Below are 16,443 nucleotides of genomic sequence, written 5' to 3' on the forward strand. Positions count from 1 at the left end.
CCCCAACCTCTACCCATGCCCTTAGGGAATGAGTCTTCCTGCAGTCTCTCTGGACTGGCCTTGTCACTTGCTCTGGTCAAGGAGGCATCAGCAAACATGATGCAAGCAGAGGTTTGAAGAGCTCTGGGGTTTGTTCTCTCTTGATATACTTGCAACCCTGAGGCTGCTGTGTAAATGATAAAGAATCTGAACTAATTTGCTAAAGGATAAGGGACCACTTGCGTACCAGGGTGCTCTAGCAGTCAACAGACAGGAGGGAGAGGCCATCCGAGGCCATCCAGCCACCAGACACCTGCCGGGTGGCCAAAGACACATAAAAGATCCCGAAAGAAATTAACCAAAGTAGTCGATACAGGAAAACTACCCCAATAACCCACCAAATGGGGAGCCAAATAAAACTATTATTGTTTTAAGTCCCTAAATCCTGGGCTGGTTTGTTACACAGCAAAAGCTAACTAATACAATGGAGAAACAACAAATTAACACTCACCCTGGTACCATATCATCCCTTTCAGAGTCATATTATGTAGTGGATGGATCATGGCATTCCAGAGAACAGAGTTCTTACTGGGACCGGTTACAGAATCAGACTGAGTGAACCTAAAATTGATAAGAAGCACAAGTATCATGAGAGAGCTAGTGACCAATCACATCATGGTCCCTAAACTGAGTGTCTATCCAACTTTCATCTGGGGTAAACGTCTGATGATAGCAACACAAGATTAGACCGAACCACTCTGTTTCCCATGAAAACATGTTGAATAGCCTCCAACTTTCATATCTATCCAGGTTCTTCCCAGGATAAATGTATCAGTCAGTACAAGTTCAGAGGGGGCCATCCCAGTTTCCAGATAAGGTCACTAAAACCAGAGAAGAGGAGTATTTTATTGTGAGTGTCTCATGCAGACAATAAATTTACTCAACTAGTACTCAGTTGATGCACACTTGGATTTTTTTAAGCTTTTTGCTTATCTTCCTCATAGCTAAAATCATTGCATATAGGCTTATTTCCTTAAGATAAGTGCCCAGAAATGACATTGCTGGGTCAAAGGGCACATTTTTTTCAAAGCTTTAAACGTGTTCCTAAACTTCTCTGTAAAATACGTATATGAATTTATACTCATGGGAGGTGTGGATGAGAATGCCCACTTCCCCACACCCTTGATGGCATCCCTTCACGTCCCCAGAGACCTGGGAAGCCTGGCTCTACCTAGATCCCTCCCACTCTACCTAGGCCATTCTGTCAGTCCCAAAGTGGAAGGTCTTCCCTCCCCGACAGGCATGACTTTACCTAAGCTATACCAAGAGCTGAAGTTCAGCCTCTCTCCAGGGCCCTTCCCAAATTTAATGACATAATATTTATGAAAACAGTTCACAGACTATTAATCTCTGTGTTAATATTAGTGTCAGGATTTTAATAACTATTCCTTTCTTCTCCACCCCATGTGTTCTTCCTGATCCAGCTTTTCCTGATCGTGCTTTCATAATCAATATACTAATACATCTCTTTGATTACATGAATATTTGTTCTTCATGTTACAGTGTTTATTCTCATGGACAATAGAGCACAGTGGTTAAGAGCACAGACATTGAAGCCAGACTTTGCCACTTACCAGCTGTAGCCATGAGCAAGTTACTAAACCCCTCTGAGACTTAAGCTTAGTAGCTTAGTATCTTAACAGTATCTATACTTGTAGAGGTTGTTGGGAGTATTAAGTGAAGTCATACATATAAAGTGATAACAGTATCCAACAAAGAGAAAGCTTTCAGTAAGTATTAGCTATCACTATTATTAAGGAAAAGGATCATAATTGCTTCCTGACATATTCTCAGATGATCGTGGTGCTGATGACAATAAAAATAATACCTTACGGTGGCACCTGGGTGGCTCAGTTGGTAAAGGGTCTGACTCTTGGTTTCAGCTCAGGTCATGATCTCACAGTTTGTGAGTAAAAAGCCCACATCAGGCCCTGTGCTGACAGCTCAGGACCTGCTTGGGATTCTCTCCCTGCCCCTCCCCAACTCATTCACACGCTCTCTCACGCTCTTTCTCTCTCAAAAATAAATAAACTTTAAAAAAAAAAGAATACCATACATGTTCACAGAATAAGTTACATACACTCAATACATATTTGGACATTCAACACAGATTTGGCTCCCCAAAGGAAACCATGATCCTTCTCTCTTACATAATTTCCAAGGCTTTCTCCCAGACTTCAGGATGATTTCTTACCCTCGTGTAGGAACACCACAGGTTTTCAGTGACCTTCCAGTAGACCAGGCTTCAATGGGTGTCCCACCCCACGAGGAGGAGATCAGCCCAATGGGATAATGCAATGTGTCATACAGGTTACGCCCAAAGAGCCAGCACACTGCTGACATGTACTTGAAAACTCCATGGCCTAAGTTTTCTGGTCAGAAAAAGTTAAAGAAAAAATGACAGAAACATAGTAGTTTATATATAAGTTACCGGGTTGGCACTGCAAAAGATCCAAACTCTCTACAATGCGGGCACTCAAAAAGTTGACAGTGTAATACTGGGAATTCAAATAAATTTCAAATGAACTGTGAAACTGAGTGAGCGCCTTCTAGGTGCCAGGCACTTCTAGATGGCTGGGATACAGTGAATAAAGAGATATGGAGAGACATGGAGCCTCTCCTCATAGCTCTTACATTCTACAGAATAAGACATTCAGCTGAATAAAATAGACGACCCAATATGGTTAAGTGCCTCAGGAGGTACAAACAGGTGGTAAGGGGTTTTAACAGCAAAAGAAAGAATATCAAATGAAAGGCAGATCACAAAAAGTCTAAGAATGACCCCCTCTCCTGTGCTTCCATTAATCTTCTAAGCACAGTGTTTTAAACCTTACCCCCACTTAACTATTAGCTACTCGAAGGCAGGGCCCTTATCTTCTTCACTTCTGGATCCCCGATGTCTAGTACCTAATGCAGAGTCAGTAAATTCACTGGCTGGTGCCGGGTGGCTGTGGGTAGCTGGTATAAAGGTGAGTCCACTGACAGTTAGGTATGAGGAAAAGGTAAATAAGAAGGAAGGGAAAGGAAATGCAGGGCTGGCATTCTATCCAGAGGAAACAATATATTAAAAAAGGACACAGAGTAGGAAAAATGTTGAAAAGTATGTGACTGGAGCCTAGACCACAAAAGGGGACGAGTGGAAGATAAGACAGGAGGGGAATCACATCTTGGAGGAGAGAAAACAGAAAGCCACCGAAAAGGCTTGGGAATGAGAATGTGTGGAAGGCAGAACAGCCTTCCAAAGATGTTCACACCCTGATGCCTGCAACCTATGGGTGTGTGACCCGAAGTGGCCAAGGGGACTTTGTAGAGGTGACTGGGGTTGAGGACATTGAGACGGGAGGAGTACCATGATTAGATCAGAGGCGGCTCCTTCATACCGGCCAACCTTCCCCGCTGCAGTCAGAGAGACGTGACATGACAACAGCAGAGGAGGTGGCAGAGATTTGGAATATGACAGCGACTTGACCTACTGTGTTCCTCCCCAGACACCTGCTTGCCTCGCCTCTGCCAGCTGATCACCGAAACGTCGCCTTTCTCAACTGAGACCCCCATGGCCACCCTCAACGAGAAACCACGACCCCATCCCAGCCCCCAACAGTCCTACTGCACCCCCTCCCCTGATGTATTTTATTTATATAGTTCTGTCTCATTAGCTTACACCCCCATCCACCCTATCCCTTGATCCCCAAAAATGTATTCGGTCTCAGAGTTCAGAGAGTAAAAGGGGGATAATAGGAAGGTATAATATATTATCCAAACCTAACTGATTCCTGAGTTTGGGATACCATGTAAGGAGAGTTCATAGACCAAGAGATTTATCCAAAAATTTACCCAAATCTCTTCAGTTCCTGAGTTCTCATAGGGAGAATTCAGATAGTGTAATACTGAGGACCAGACACTTTGTATAGAATTTACTAATTGTATTAAGCATTTCCTGTATTCCTCCGCACTGGAATACAAGCTCCATGAGAACAGGTGTCCTTCAGCAGGGTCAAGGGCTAGAGTGTTCCAGAGTGTATAAATGGAAGAACAGCAGCAGCCTTGAGGTGAACAAGTTGTTGAGGTGGAAGGAGAAGACAAATTACCAAGAGTGAACATAGAAAAGGCAGTGAAAAGAATGAGGACAGAAAATACTCTAGAAAAGTTTAACAGAGCAAAGGAGAGTGGTGAGACACCATGAGAAGGGGGGTTGTCATGTTTGTGTGTGTGTTTTGTTTTGTTTTGTTTTGTCTGCTTAGAGTAAAAGAAAGGCAGAATTTGAGAGCAGAGCCTGTGTCTGTCCTGCTCACTGCTGTGTCCTTGGGGCCCAGCACAAAGCCTGACACAGAACAGGCAGGAAATAAAGATTTTGTGCTGAATGGACATGGGGGTGAAAGACCAGAGCTCGAGGGGTAGAAGGCCCTGGAAGGGGAAGCACCCACATCACAGGTAGCCCTGAAAGGACAGCACTCAGCTGTGTTCGGACACAGAAACAAAGGAAGGAAGAGAAAAAGAGAAGAGCATTGAGGCAGTGTTGAGAGATGCTGGCAGAGCTCATGTGAGTGGCCTCAGTCTGTTCAGTGAAGCTGAAGGAAGTGTCATCTGCTCATAGCAGGGGGGAATCTTGGGAAGAAATGCTAACCCTAACCCTAACCCTAACCCTAACCCCCAGAACTCAGGTGGAGAGTCAACGAGAAATGAGTATAAGGGTGGCTGAATCCTAATAAATAGATCAGAACCAAATTCAGGGTTCCAGAGTCCTCCTAGGGCACTGACCCAGTACGCAAGAGATGGCACACGTTCCACAGTCACTCACCTGAGGTGGGCTTAGACCACTGCAAGTCAACCTTGGCCAGGTCCTCCAGTTCCTGCTCTGCCTCAGTGAGCGACACAGAGAAGATGCGGACAGACTGATAGGCCGCAGTGTTAGACAGCTCTCTTGTCGCATTGAATATCTAGGAAAACAGACAGGAATGTCATTTCTTACATCAACCTAGTGGGCGGCCAACTAGCCTACCACCTCTTAGTAAACACTACCCAACCTCTGAGCTCTTCTGAGCCTTCATAAACCAAGATCAAATAAATAACCCAAACCAGTGATGGGCTGCTCTGAATCACCTTGATACACCTTGACAAACACAGACCATGGTGAATCCTGTTCCCAAAGAAGGCAGGAATACCCTGAAATCTGAGATCTCAAGGAGCAAGTCTGAATTGGATGAGGTTTAGGCTAAAGATCAACTGTCAACTAGACCCACTGTAGTATCTTGAAACTAAAATGCTTCTAGTCAGAAAAAGTAACTGGTAACACAAAACCATGGCATTCACGTCTCTCCAAAATGGAGCTCAAAAGGCCAGGGGGAGGTAGGTGTGTGTAATCCATAACACAGAAGAGAGGTGTCTTCAAAAGGAACACACCTGAGAGATGATTGTTCGAAGTACTAAGACATACTGAAATATCTCAAATGTTTATATTCTCATCTCATCCTGCCCAATCACTCAAGAAAGGCACAGAAGACAGGGCAGTCTGAAAGGTGATGTTCAGCATGGCTGCAGACAAAGAAAAGTGTCCGCCCAAAGACCCCACTTCTTCCCAGATCCCTTCACAAAACCCCACCAGTTGCCAAGAGTATGACAGGAATGGCTTGGAGCTTTTCTGGACGAGACTGCATTATACTGAGTAGTTTCTTTGTTAGTCATTCCTCTGTGAGCTTATACAAAAGTGCCAGTTCCTTCCATCCTGATTTTTGAGTTATGCTTTTCTTTTCTTTTACAAAGAATATAGATTGTAAATGTATTGATTTGTTTTGTAATTTGGGTGCCTTTTCTTGTCTTCTCTATCCCCCCACCCCACCCTGGACTAGTCTGGTTTTCCCAAAACAAAGGGCTAACAGGCGCATCGGGAAGCCCAGTTATCATTGGCCTCAGGGAACAAGAGCTCCAGCTGACGGGACTGCCACAGCGAGAGCGCAGGAGGCTGGGATGCTTTCCATTGGCCGCTAGCCACCGAGTGTGCAGCTGGCGCCCCTTTCCTCCCACCCACCACACAGAATACAGCTGGCCCTCCAGTCCACAGTGTAAGAGAAACCCTGGAGCAGCCAGAGTGCCCCCACAGGGCATTTCAATGAAACAGACTGCCCCCTTGCATCGCCTTTTGACTTGCCACTGAGCCTGCTGTGGCCAATAAGACGGCCAGATGCAAGTGAAATGTCTCTCGGATCACTACGGGAGCCACAGCCTTGAAGTGCCCCCTGGGTAACAGCAGCTCTAGCCGGTGGGGGTCGCTGGTCTTCATGCTATCAGGACAGAGACTACATACGTTCTCGGGAAAATTCCATAGGAAATCCAGACACGTTTGTGCAAAATCTTGCCCGGCAAGCGAAATGTAAAGTAAACAGTCAAGAGTGAAAACAGGCTAAAGCACTCACAGTCTATTCTGGCAAGAAAATTATTTTTCGGCAGCAAGTACCTGTAAAAAGTCACCTCCCTTGAAACCAGCTCCTCTCTGAGCACTAAGGATGGTATGCTGCTTCCATGGAAACCGTGGATGAAACCGCTTTCCTTCTCTCCTCCCACACTAGCTTCCGCACTGCCTGGGAACTCAAGTGCCGCATCGCAGTGAGATGCCAGCTTGGGGAGGCGGGTACGGGTGAACACGCTACTTGTCTCATAGGCCCGTTGCTAGCGCGGTGGACTATTCAAGGCCGACAGGGTTGCGGTGTTTGGCACTCTCCCGTGTCACCAGCACACAGATCTGGATCCAAAACGCTGGCCGGGAAAAACTTGCATTTTCAAATTCACATTTGTGTATTATCTCAAGCCCAAACCTGAAAGCCACAGCAAGCGTTTAAAAAAACGCTTGGGGGTGGGGGAAAATTCTTGCTGTACCTGATGACAATTACTTCTGAAATTGGTATCCTTTCCCAATCTCACCAAGCCTTCTTGATGGAAGCATTTCCTCGGGGATATGGGCAGCAAATTTAGGAATAAAGAGATTTCAGGAAGATTTTCATTTAAATGACACTTGGTTTCCCCCGCTGATGAAAGGGGAAGCCTTACTCCATCTGCTGAGATCAAATTTCATCTCATCAAACACCTCAGTGTAATTATTTTCCTACCAAGTATTTAAATGAGGATGTAAATGAATACCAAGGTATTTGAAGTCATTAAGGCTGCTGCGGTGGAAAGAGTGTACCACTGCCTCCCTGGGGACAGGCCGTTCACCATCAAAGCAGCTGCTCGCCTGTGTTCATTTTGTAACCTTTATGCCACATTCTTGAATTAATGAAGAAACGTCAAGAATCTATTTCCTCAGAGAATCTTGGCATGGGGTCTGCGTGAGGGAGCAGGGCCCTTGTGTGAGAGTATGTGAGGCTGTGCGCACGCGCGGGGAATCCATACCAAAGAACACAGGGGAGCTTCACTTAATAAAGAATTTAGGTTTTCTAAGTTAGAGTCCCTTCTACTACAGTAGAATATAGCAGCTTTAAAGTTGAGGCAATAACTATAAATAAGCCAGCCACCATACCTCCCATGAATCTTTTATTGTAATACAGTATGAGCCCTTTGCTTCTGGATTTTGACTTCTCTACTTGTAAAGCAACAATGTCAGGATTGCCAAGATATTGAAAACTGGGCTTCCTTGTCTAACACTGGCCATCTTCTTCTGAGCCTAACTAGAAATATCCAAGTCTTAAGACCTACCCTGAGTTAGGAGGCGACAGATGAACATTTAGACTTTTCTCCATTTATACACATCTCACTCAGTGTTATAAATAACACTCAATCTTAAAATTCCACTTTACCCTAACAACAAGATGGGCATACAATCTGCCATTTCCTTCATTTGAATGTGAAGAGTGGTAGGTTATAGTAGAAATCTTACCTCCTCAGAAAAGTCACACGGAGGAGGGCAAAGAGAAGAGACAGATACCGTGTCTGGGTACATGTGTGTGCATATGTACATGTACATGTGTACGTGTGTGTGTGCGTGCATGTCTGTGTTGGGCGTCTTTAGAGGAAAAAGGAGCAAAAGGAATAAAGGAAGAATCATATAAAGCATGCTTTCGATCAAAAAATAAAGTTCTATAGAATGTTAAGAGACTAGAAAACTTGGCTTTTGACACCATCAGCACCTAAAATGCTGTCTTGCAAACTAAGCGCATGATTTAAAACAAAAAAAATAAAAAATTAACATGTGGCTGTGTCAGATGGAATTCTTTTTCTATCTCCCTGTATCTCAGAGCTTATAGCCTTAATCTAATGCAGAAGATGCTGAAGAGTAAATTCTAGGCAGAAAGAATGTGTTTACTCTTAACAATCAAAATCTGATTTAGCTTGACAGAAAATGAGATGAGATCCCCTGGCACAGCCTGCTATTGAGAACCTGACTGTATAGATACAAATACATCTGGTCCCTGCCTTTCTGTGCAAACAGGGAACTATAATCAAAGCATTCAAGAAAGGACTGTTTTCCTTAGTGAGTTAACAGCAATCCCACTTCTAAACAAAACCATGCTTTCTCTCAAGATATAAAACTTCAGTTTTGCTTCCAGCCACTTGGGCTGAAAGGGAGCCCGGTTAAAGTTCAGTTCCATAAACATTTAAATTCAAAAGTTCCCACATATTTAAGTAGGGCAGGAAGCAAGAGTAAATAAGATACTGGTTGTGAAGACATAAATGCAAGAATTTAGATTCTGAATTAGAAAACTAATACAAAAATGGAGTAGGTATGTCCAGAGTAGGATCTTTTTAGTAGCATTATTTAGTAATTAGTTAACAAAAGAAAAAGAAAAAAAAAAAGCAATCTGGGGTAGAAGCAATAAAAGCAAAATAAACCACAAAGTATGTGAAAGGACTCAATTTTATATATTTAAAAAAAAATAAATGAATTGGGGTGCCTGGGGGCTCAGTCGGTTAAGCTTCTGACTTCAGCTTAGGTTACGATCTTGGCAGTTCGTGAATTCGAGCCCCGCATGGAGCTGTCTGCTGTCAGCACAGAGCCTGCTTTGGATCCTCTGTCTCCCTCTCTCTCTTCCCCTGCCCTGCTCATGTGCTCTCTCTTCTCTCCAAAATAAATAAACATTTTTTTAAAATGAAATAAAATAAATAAATTTTTTTTTCAAAAATGAGTTGAGATCATAGTATAGTCATAGAGATTTTTAAACCTCAAATTTAAGTATTCCTCAAAACTGGAGAAGCATAATGAAAGAAAGGCAAGAAAATAAATATCAACTTGAGGAGAAACTAAGTTTCAGGGGAAGAGCCAGGAAGACAATAATCTTTTCAAGTTCTTAACTTATTAAAGGAAACAAATCAAAGTACGCAGAACATATTTGTGCCAACCCATAATGCAAACAAAACCATTTATTCCTAAGATTCTTGTTTATTTAATGGGACTCTTCATTGCAAACTGAGCCTTTGATAAATCTTTAAGGGATGAGGCAAGTGCATATCACTTTCTTGTTTTTATAACTTTCTTTTAAAAATTATAGTTAGTTCATGCTCATTATAGCAAAATCAGAACATACAGACAAGGAAAGAAAATCAATCCCAGTTTCAAATGTGCCAAAGAACTTAACTCAGACTACTTTCTCTGAAGTTCTGATACTGCATAAAAAACTTTACCCTTCTGTCAGCAATATTTCAAGCTAATATAGTTTCAATTATGTCTGTGAACTTGCTAATATGTTGTCCAACCCTGATTTTAATTTAAAAGAAATAACAATGATCTCCCTTACTTTCCTTTTTAAATCAGACAGCTTCCACTAAACAAACGAAGAGGGGACAATTCTGAGGCCCAAAGCTCTAACACCATCACACCCTATCCAGAAATCCACCCTCTTCATTCTAGACAGTTTTTGTGTCTAATTAGAAAGTAGAGCTGATCTTGAAAATAAATCTGAATGCCAAAGACATACAGCACCAAGGCTTTTGTTCTACCTCTGCTGCCTTGCTAGAATACCAAACTACTAAGAACTTTCCTTCCCTTGGCAACTTTTTCAGTGTCCTTTTTTTTTTTAATTTTTTTTTAACGTTTATTTATTTTTGAGACAGAGAGAGACAGAGCTTGATCAGGGGAAGGGCAGAGAGAGAGAGGGAGACACAGAATCTGAAACAGGCTCCAGGCTCTGAGCTGTTAGCACAGAGCCCGACGCGGGGCTCGAACTCACAGACCGTGAAATCATGACCTGGGCTGAAGTCGGACACATAACCGACCAAGCAACCCAGGCGCCCCTTCAGTGTCCTTTTTACCCAGCTTTACTTAAGATACCTCACTCATAGTCCGTCAGGGCAGCCCTATTCTCTCAGAGCAACGAACACCGGAACCCTTCAAAGTGAATTTCGTCACTGACCAACAGATGGCAAGTCAGTATTCCCTGGTTCCATCCCACATGACTCCATGCACCCTGTGTGTCCCGTCCCTACTTGGGAGCCTGTGTAGTGCCTTTCCTCCCAACAATTCTAGCAGAGTAAATAGAGCCTAGTGAAGCCTCTATACAGTTATCATAAAGGAGAAAATATGCTAGGTCTCAAAATTTAAGAACGTCTTCAAAGGCTGTGAGTGAAACAGAGAAAAATGAATTGATGCTAACAAAAGAAATCCTAGGCTATGAAAAAGTTGAGCAAAAAAAAATCATCACTGGCCTTCTTTCTGTTAAAAAAAAATATGTATATATACATATATGTTCTTTCTGTGTAAAAAAATATATACAAATATATGTTTATATTTATATATATATCACAGCCTTTGAAGATTAACTGTTCTTAAATTTTGAGACCTAGCATATTTTCTATTATGTATACATATATGTACATATAAATCAACATATTAATTTTATACATGAGTATGTATCAATTTGACATATGACACCTAACTGAAATATCAAGATATACAGCTTACATTGAGATAATTCACACACACACACACACACAAACAGATAAACCACATAAGGCAAAATATTACCAACTGTCAATCTAGGTGGTGGGTATATAGGTGTTTGCAAGTCTCTTAACTTTTTTGTGTGCTTAAAACTTTTTATAATAAAAAATTTGAAAAAATAGCAACACCTTATATTTTGACAGCTATTTTCAATTTATAAAGACCTTTTACAAACAAACAAAATAATTTAATCTTTTTAATGGCTCAGTAAATTAGGTCAGACACAATCACTACTGCAGTATAGTCGTGAAAACTAAGTCTCAGACTTAGTTTAACAAAATGCAACATACTTTCATGGTAAAAACTCTCAGACAACTAGGAATAGAGGGATCATTCCTCAACATGATAAAAGGCATTTATGAAAAACCCACAAGTAACATCACACTCAGTGGTGAAAGAGTGAGAGTTTTCCTACTAAAACCAGGACAAGAGAAGGATGTCTGTTTTCACCACTACTATTCAACATTGTACAGGAAGCTCTAGCCAGAGTTATTAGACAAAAAAAAAAAAAAAAAGAAAGAAAGAAAAGGCATCCAAAGAGGTAAAACTATCTCTATCCATAGATGATATGCTCCTATATTAGAAAACCCAAAAAAAAAATCACAAGAAAGCTATCAAAACTAATAAACAAATTCAGCAAAGTGTCAGGGTACAAGACCAACATGCAAATATCATTTGTTTCTATACACCAGCAATGAACAGTCTTAAGAGGCAATTAAGAAAGAAATTTCATGTACAATAGCATCTAAAGGAATTAAATACTGAGGAATAAATCTAGCAAAGGAGGTAAGAGACTTGTATACTGAAAACTGCAAAACATTACTGAAAAAAATTAAAGATCTAAATTAATGGAAAAACATCCCTTCATAGCAGGAAGGCTTAAAATCATTAAAATGTCACTATCACCCAAAGCAATCTACAGATTCAACACAATATCTATCAAAATTCCAAAAGCCTTTCTTGCAGAAATGGAAAAGCATATCCTCACATTCATATGGAATTGCAAGACAATTCCATATGAATAGCCATGAATAGCCAAAACAATCTTGAAAAAGAAGAATAAAGTTGGAAGACTCATACTTCCCAACTTTGAAACTTACTACAAAGCTACAGTAATCAAAACAGTATGGTACTGGCATAAGGAGACACATATAGACCAATGGAATAAAATAGTAAGCCCAGAAAGAAACCCTCACATATATGGTCAATTGGAGTTCCAAGAGTTCAATATGGAAAGGACAGTCTTCAACAAATGCTGCTGCAAGACCTGCATATCCACTTGCAAAAGAATGAAGTTAGATCTTCAACTTACACTATATATAAAAATTGAGTCAAAAAGGATCAAAGACCTAAGAGTATAAAATTCTTAGAAGACAACATGGGGGGGGGAACCTTCTTAACACTGGATTTGGCAACAATTTCATGTATGTGACATCAAAAGCATAGAAAACAAAAAATAAATAAACTAGACTTTGCTGAAATTAAGAACTTTTATGTATCAAAGGACACTCTCAAGAAAGTGAAATGACAACCTACAGAATGGGGAAAATATTTGCAAATCATACATATGAAAAGTGGTTAATATCTAGAACATACAAATAATTCCTACAATTCAACAACAAACAACCCAATTCAAAAATAGGCAAAGAACTTAGACATTTTTCCAAAGAAGATATACAAATGACCAATATCATTAGTCATTAGGGAAATGCAAATCAAAACTACGATGATCCTCAAAAAACTAAAATTGGGACTATCCTACAATCCAGCAGCAATTGCACTACTAGGTATTTACTCCAAGGATACAAAAATACAGATTTGAAGGGCTACATATCCCTAATGTTTATAGCCGCATTACTGACAATAGCCAAACTATGGAGAGAGCCCAAATGTCCATTGACTGATGAATGGATAAAGAAAATGTGGTATATATACAAACACACATATATATACATACATACAATGTAATATTACTCAACCATCAAAAAGAATGAAATCTTGCCATTTGCAATGACATGGAGGGAGCTAGAATGTATTATACTAAGTGAAATAAGTCAATCAGAGAAAGACAAATAACATAGGACTTCACTCATATGTGGAATTAAAGAAACAAAACAGATAAACATATGAGAAGGGAGGAGGAAGAGGAGAGAAGGAAACAAACCCTAAGAGACTCTTAAGGATAGACAACAAACTGAAGGTTGATGGAGGGAGGTGGGTGGGGAATGGGCTAGACAGATTATGGGTATTAAAGAGGGCACTTGTTGTGATGAGCCCTGGATGGTATCATGTAAGTGCTGAATCACTAAATTTTACTCACGAAACCAATATTGCACTGCATGTTAGCTGAAATTAATTTTTTTTATTTTTTTACAGTTATTTATTTTTGAGAGACAGAGAAACAGAGCACACGTGGGGAGGGGCAGAAAGAGAAGGAGACAGAATCCAAAGCAGGCTCCAGCCTCTGAGCTGTCAGCACAGAGCCTGACGTGGGGCTCGAACTCACAACTGAGCCACCCAGGCGCCCTTTTTTTTTTTAGCTAAAATTTAAATAAAAAGCTAAAAAAAAGTTTAAACATAATGAGATACCACTTCCTAAGTATTAGCAAGGCTATAATAAAAAAAATTAATTAAAAAAAAAAAACAGAAAATAACACATTAGAGAAATTGAACCTTTGCAGATTGCTGGTAGGAATGTAAAACAGTACGGCCACTGTAGAAATGTTTTGGTGGTTTCCCAGAAGTTAAACACAAAACTAATAGATGATCCAGCAATTGCACTCAAAGGTATATATCCAAAAGAATTGAAAGCAGGGGTTTGAACAGGTATCTGTACGCATTCACAATAGCCAAAAGACAGAAACCGCCCAAGTGTCCATCAACAGAAGAATGGATAAACAAAATGTGGCATACACAATGGAATACAATTCAGCCATAAAAAGGGGCAAAATTTTGATATAAGCTACAACACGGATAGACCTTGAAAACATTATGCTTAGTAAAATAAGTCAGACACAGGACAAAGACTGTATGATTCCATTTGGAATAGCATTTAAAAGAATTAAATATTTAGGACTAAATCTAGCTAAGGATGGAAGAGACTTGTATACTGAAAACTGAGGTACCTAGAATAGGCAAATTCATAGAGAGAAAGCAGAATAGAGGTTACCACGGGCTGGAAGAAGGCAAAAAGAGGGGGGCAGTTATTGTTTAATGGGTACAGAGGGATGCTGGGGATGATGAAAATTTTTTGAGTACAAATAGTGCTGACAGGTACACAGAGGGTTGTGAACAAATTTAATGCCACTAAGTTGTACAATTACCAATGGTTAAAATGATAAATATGGTAAATAAAATTCATTTATCAAATATAATAAACAAAAACTCATTTTAACCACAATTTTTTTAAAGCAGGGTTTGGGGGGGGCAGTTGAGAGAGAGAGAGAGAGAGAGCACACAGGTGCAGAGGAGAGGGGCAGAAGAAGAAGGAGAGAGAATCGTAAGCAGGATCCATGCTCAGCACAGAGCCCAACACGGGGCTTGATCCCATGACCTGGGATCATGACCTGAGCCTAAATCAAGAGTCAGATGCTCAACCAACTGAGCCACCCAGGTGCTCCTAAAAAGCAGGTTTTGAAAACAAAGTCTCAGAAATACGAAGTGATTTTCTCCAAGTCATGTAACTGGTAAAAGGCAAAGCCAACATTCAGTCTCGATTTTTTAAATCTCCATGACAACAAAAGACATATATTAGACGCACAGCTTGAAACAAATTCTAATTGTTTTGATTTCCCAGGCTCTCTCCAGAAGCTCATCAAGACCAATCAAAAAGAAGAGTAATCTACTTTGTCTTCAATTTGATATGAAATCTTCCTTGCCGTCAGATACTCTAGCTCCTGCCCTTAGCTCAGGAAGGCCAGGAAATGGTGCCCTGCACACGTACAGAGCACTAGCTGTGATTAAGAAAGGAGGCTCTGGAGTCGCATTACCTGCTCCTATTCTGGCTGCACTATTAACTGTGTGACCTTAAGCTGGTAATTTAACCTCAGTGGGCCAGTTTCCTCATCTGTGAGATGAATAACCATACTTACCTCATAAAGTTGTTAAATCGAATTAACTAACACATGGCAAACACTGAGAACAGATCTTGGCACGTGGCAGAAAAAGGTTTCTACCTCCTTCTACTTGTCCCTTTCCTCTACCTTCTATTTTTTCTTCTTCATCATCATTATTTATTAACACTGAGACTCTGTAAATTACCTGTGAAACCGTCATCTGCATGTTACTCTGCCCACTGCAAAGCCAGACATCTCCAAATAAGACATCATGAACTCTCAGGGTGAAGTTTGTTCTCCCAAAAGTCTGTTGTGCCATCACCTCATAAGGTCCACCAGGCTTCATAGGATCCAGTACCACCATCCAGCTGTTAGAATGTGCTGAAATCATAAAAGACTCCAAGGAATTAATCAATCAATTAAAACAAAATTAAAGCGCAATCCTGTCATGCATCATATTCATTTGTGGCTATTCCCAACCACTGTGATTAACTGAATTCAAAGATATGAAAATTAGGGCACCTGGGGGCTCAGCTGGTTAACAGGCTGACTCTTGATCTCAGCTCAGGTCATGATCTTGCAGTTCGTGAGATCAAGCCCCATGTCGGGCTCTGCACTGACAGTGTGGAGCCTGCTAGGGATTCTCTCTTCTCTCTCCCTCTCTCTCTGCCCCTACACTTTTCTCTCTTTCTCGCTCGCTTGCTCTCTCGCTCTCACCCTCACTCTCCCGCTCTCTCAAAACAAACTTTAAAAAGATATGAAAATTAGCCAAATTTCAGACAAGCAAAAGAAATAACAAAAGCAGTAGCATTTCTATCCTTAATCTGTACCAATCCCTCCTTCCTTGTAACTGAAGCATTTACAGGAAAAATTAATCACCCAGTTATAATCCTAAATGAGAACAGACAAAAATATACTGAGATTAAAATCCAAGGGAGTTTAATTTTAAAAAAACAAACATAAAATATGGACTCCTGGGTGGTTCAGTCGGTTGAGTGTCCGACTTCAGCTCAGGTCATGCTCTCACAGCTCATTAGTTCAAGCCCCACGTCGGATTCTGTGCTGACAGCTTGAAGCCTGGAACCTGCTTCGGATTCTGTGTCACCCTCTCTCTCTCTGCCCCTAACCCACTCGCATTCTGTCTCTGTCTCTCTCCAAAATAAATAAACACGAAAAAAAAACTTAATTAAAAAAAACCATAAAATAGAAATTCATATTATACTATCCAAATGTCAGTATTAATATAATCATGATCTAATAGATTTATGCAGTGCCCCAAATTAATTTGTAATTATCTAATCAAATGTGAACACAGATTAGAGAAAATAATTTACAATCTGGAACTTCCCTTAAGGTGAACAGAGAAACTGACACAGGACAAAGGAGTAGGAGCATACATAGTACCAATTTAAGATTAATCACAAA

General features: G+C 40.7%; 1 protein-coding gene across 5 annotated transcripts in view; it reads right to left on the reverse strand.

Annotated features, from left to right (window-relative positions):
* SIAE (sialic acid acetylesterase) overlaps positions 1-16,443 on the reverse strand; it is a 45,701-nt gene that overhangs the window by 18,824 nt on the left and 10,434 nt on the right. For all 5 annotated transcript variants that reach the window (XM_023239245.2, XM_019811481.3, XM_023239248.2 and 2 more), the window contains 4 exons: positions 15,224-15,399; positions 4,838-4,976; positions 2,234-2,411; positions 491-600 (listed from right to left, as the gene is read on the reverse strand). In XM_023239245.2, the coding sequence (XP_023095013.2) occupies positions 491-600; positions 2,234-2,411; positions 4,838-4,976; positions 15,224-15,399 (603 nt within the window). The remainder of the gene's footprint in view (positions 1-490; positions 601-2,233; positions 2,412-4,837; positions 4,977-15,223; positions 15,400-16,443) is intronic.

The sequence above is a fragment of the Felis catus genome, chromosome D1 (genome assembly GCF_018350175.1).
Source record: "Felis catus isolate Fca126 chromosome D1, F.catus_Fca126_mat1.0, whole genome shotgun sequence".
NCBI lineage: Eukaryota > Metazoa > Chordata > Mammalia > Carnivora > Felidae > Felis > Felis catus.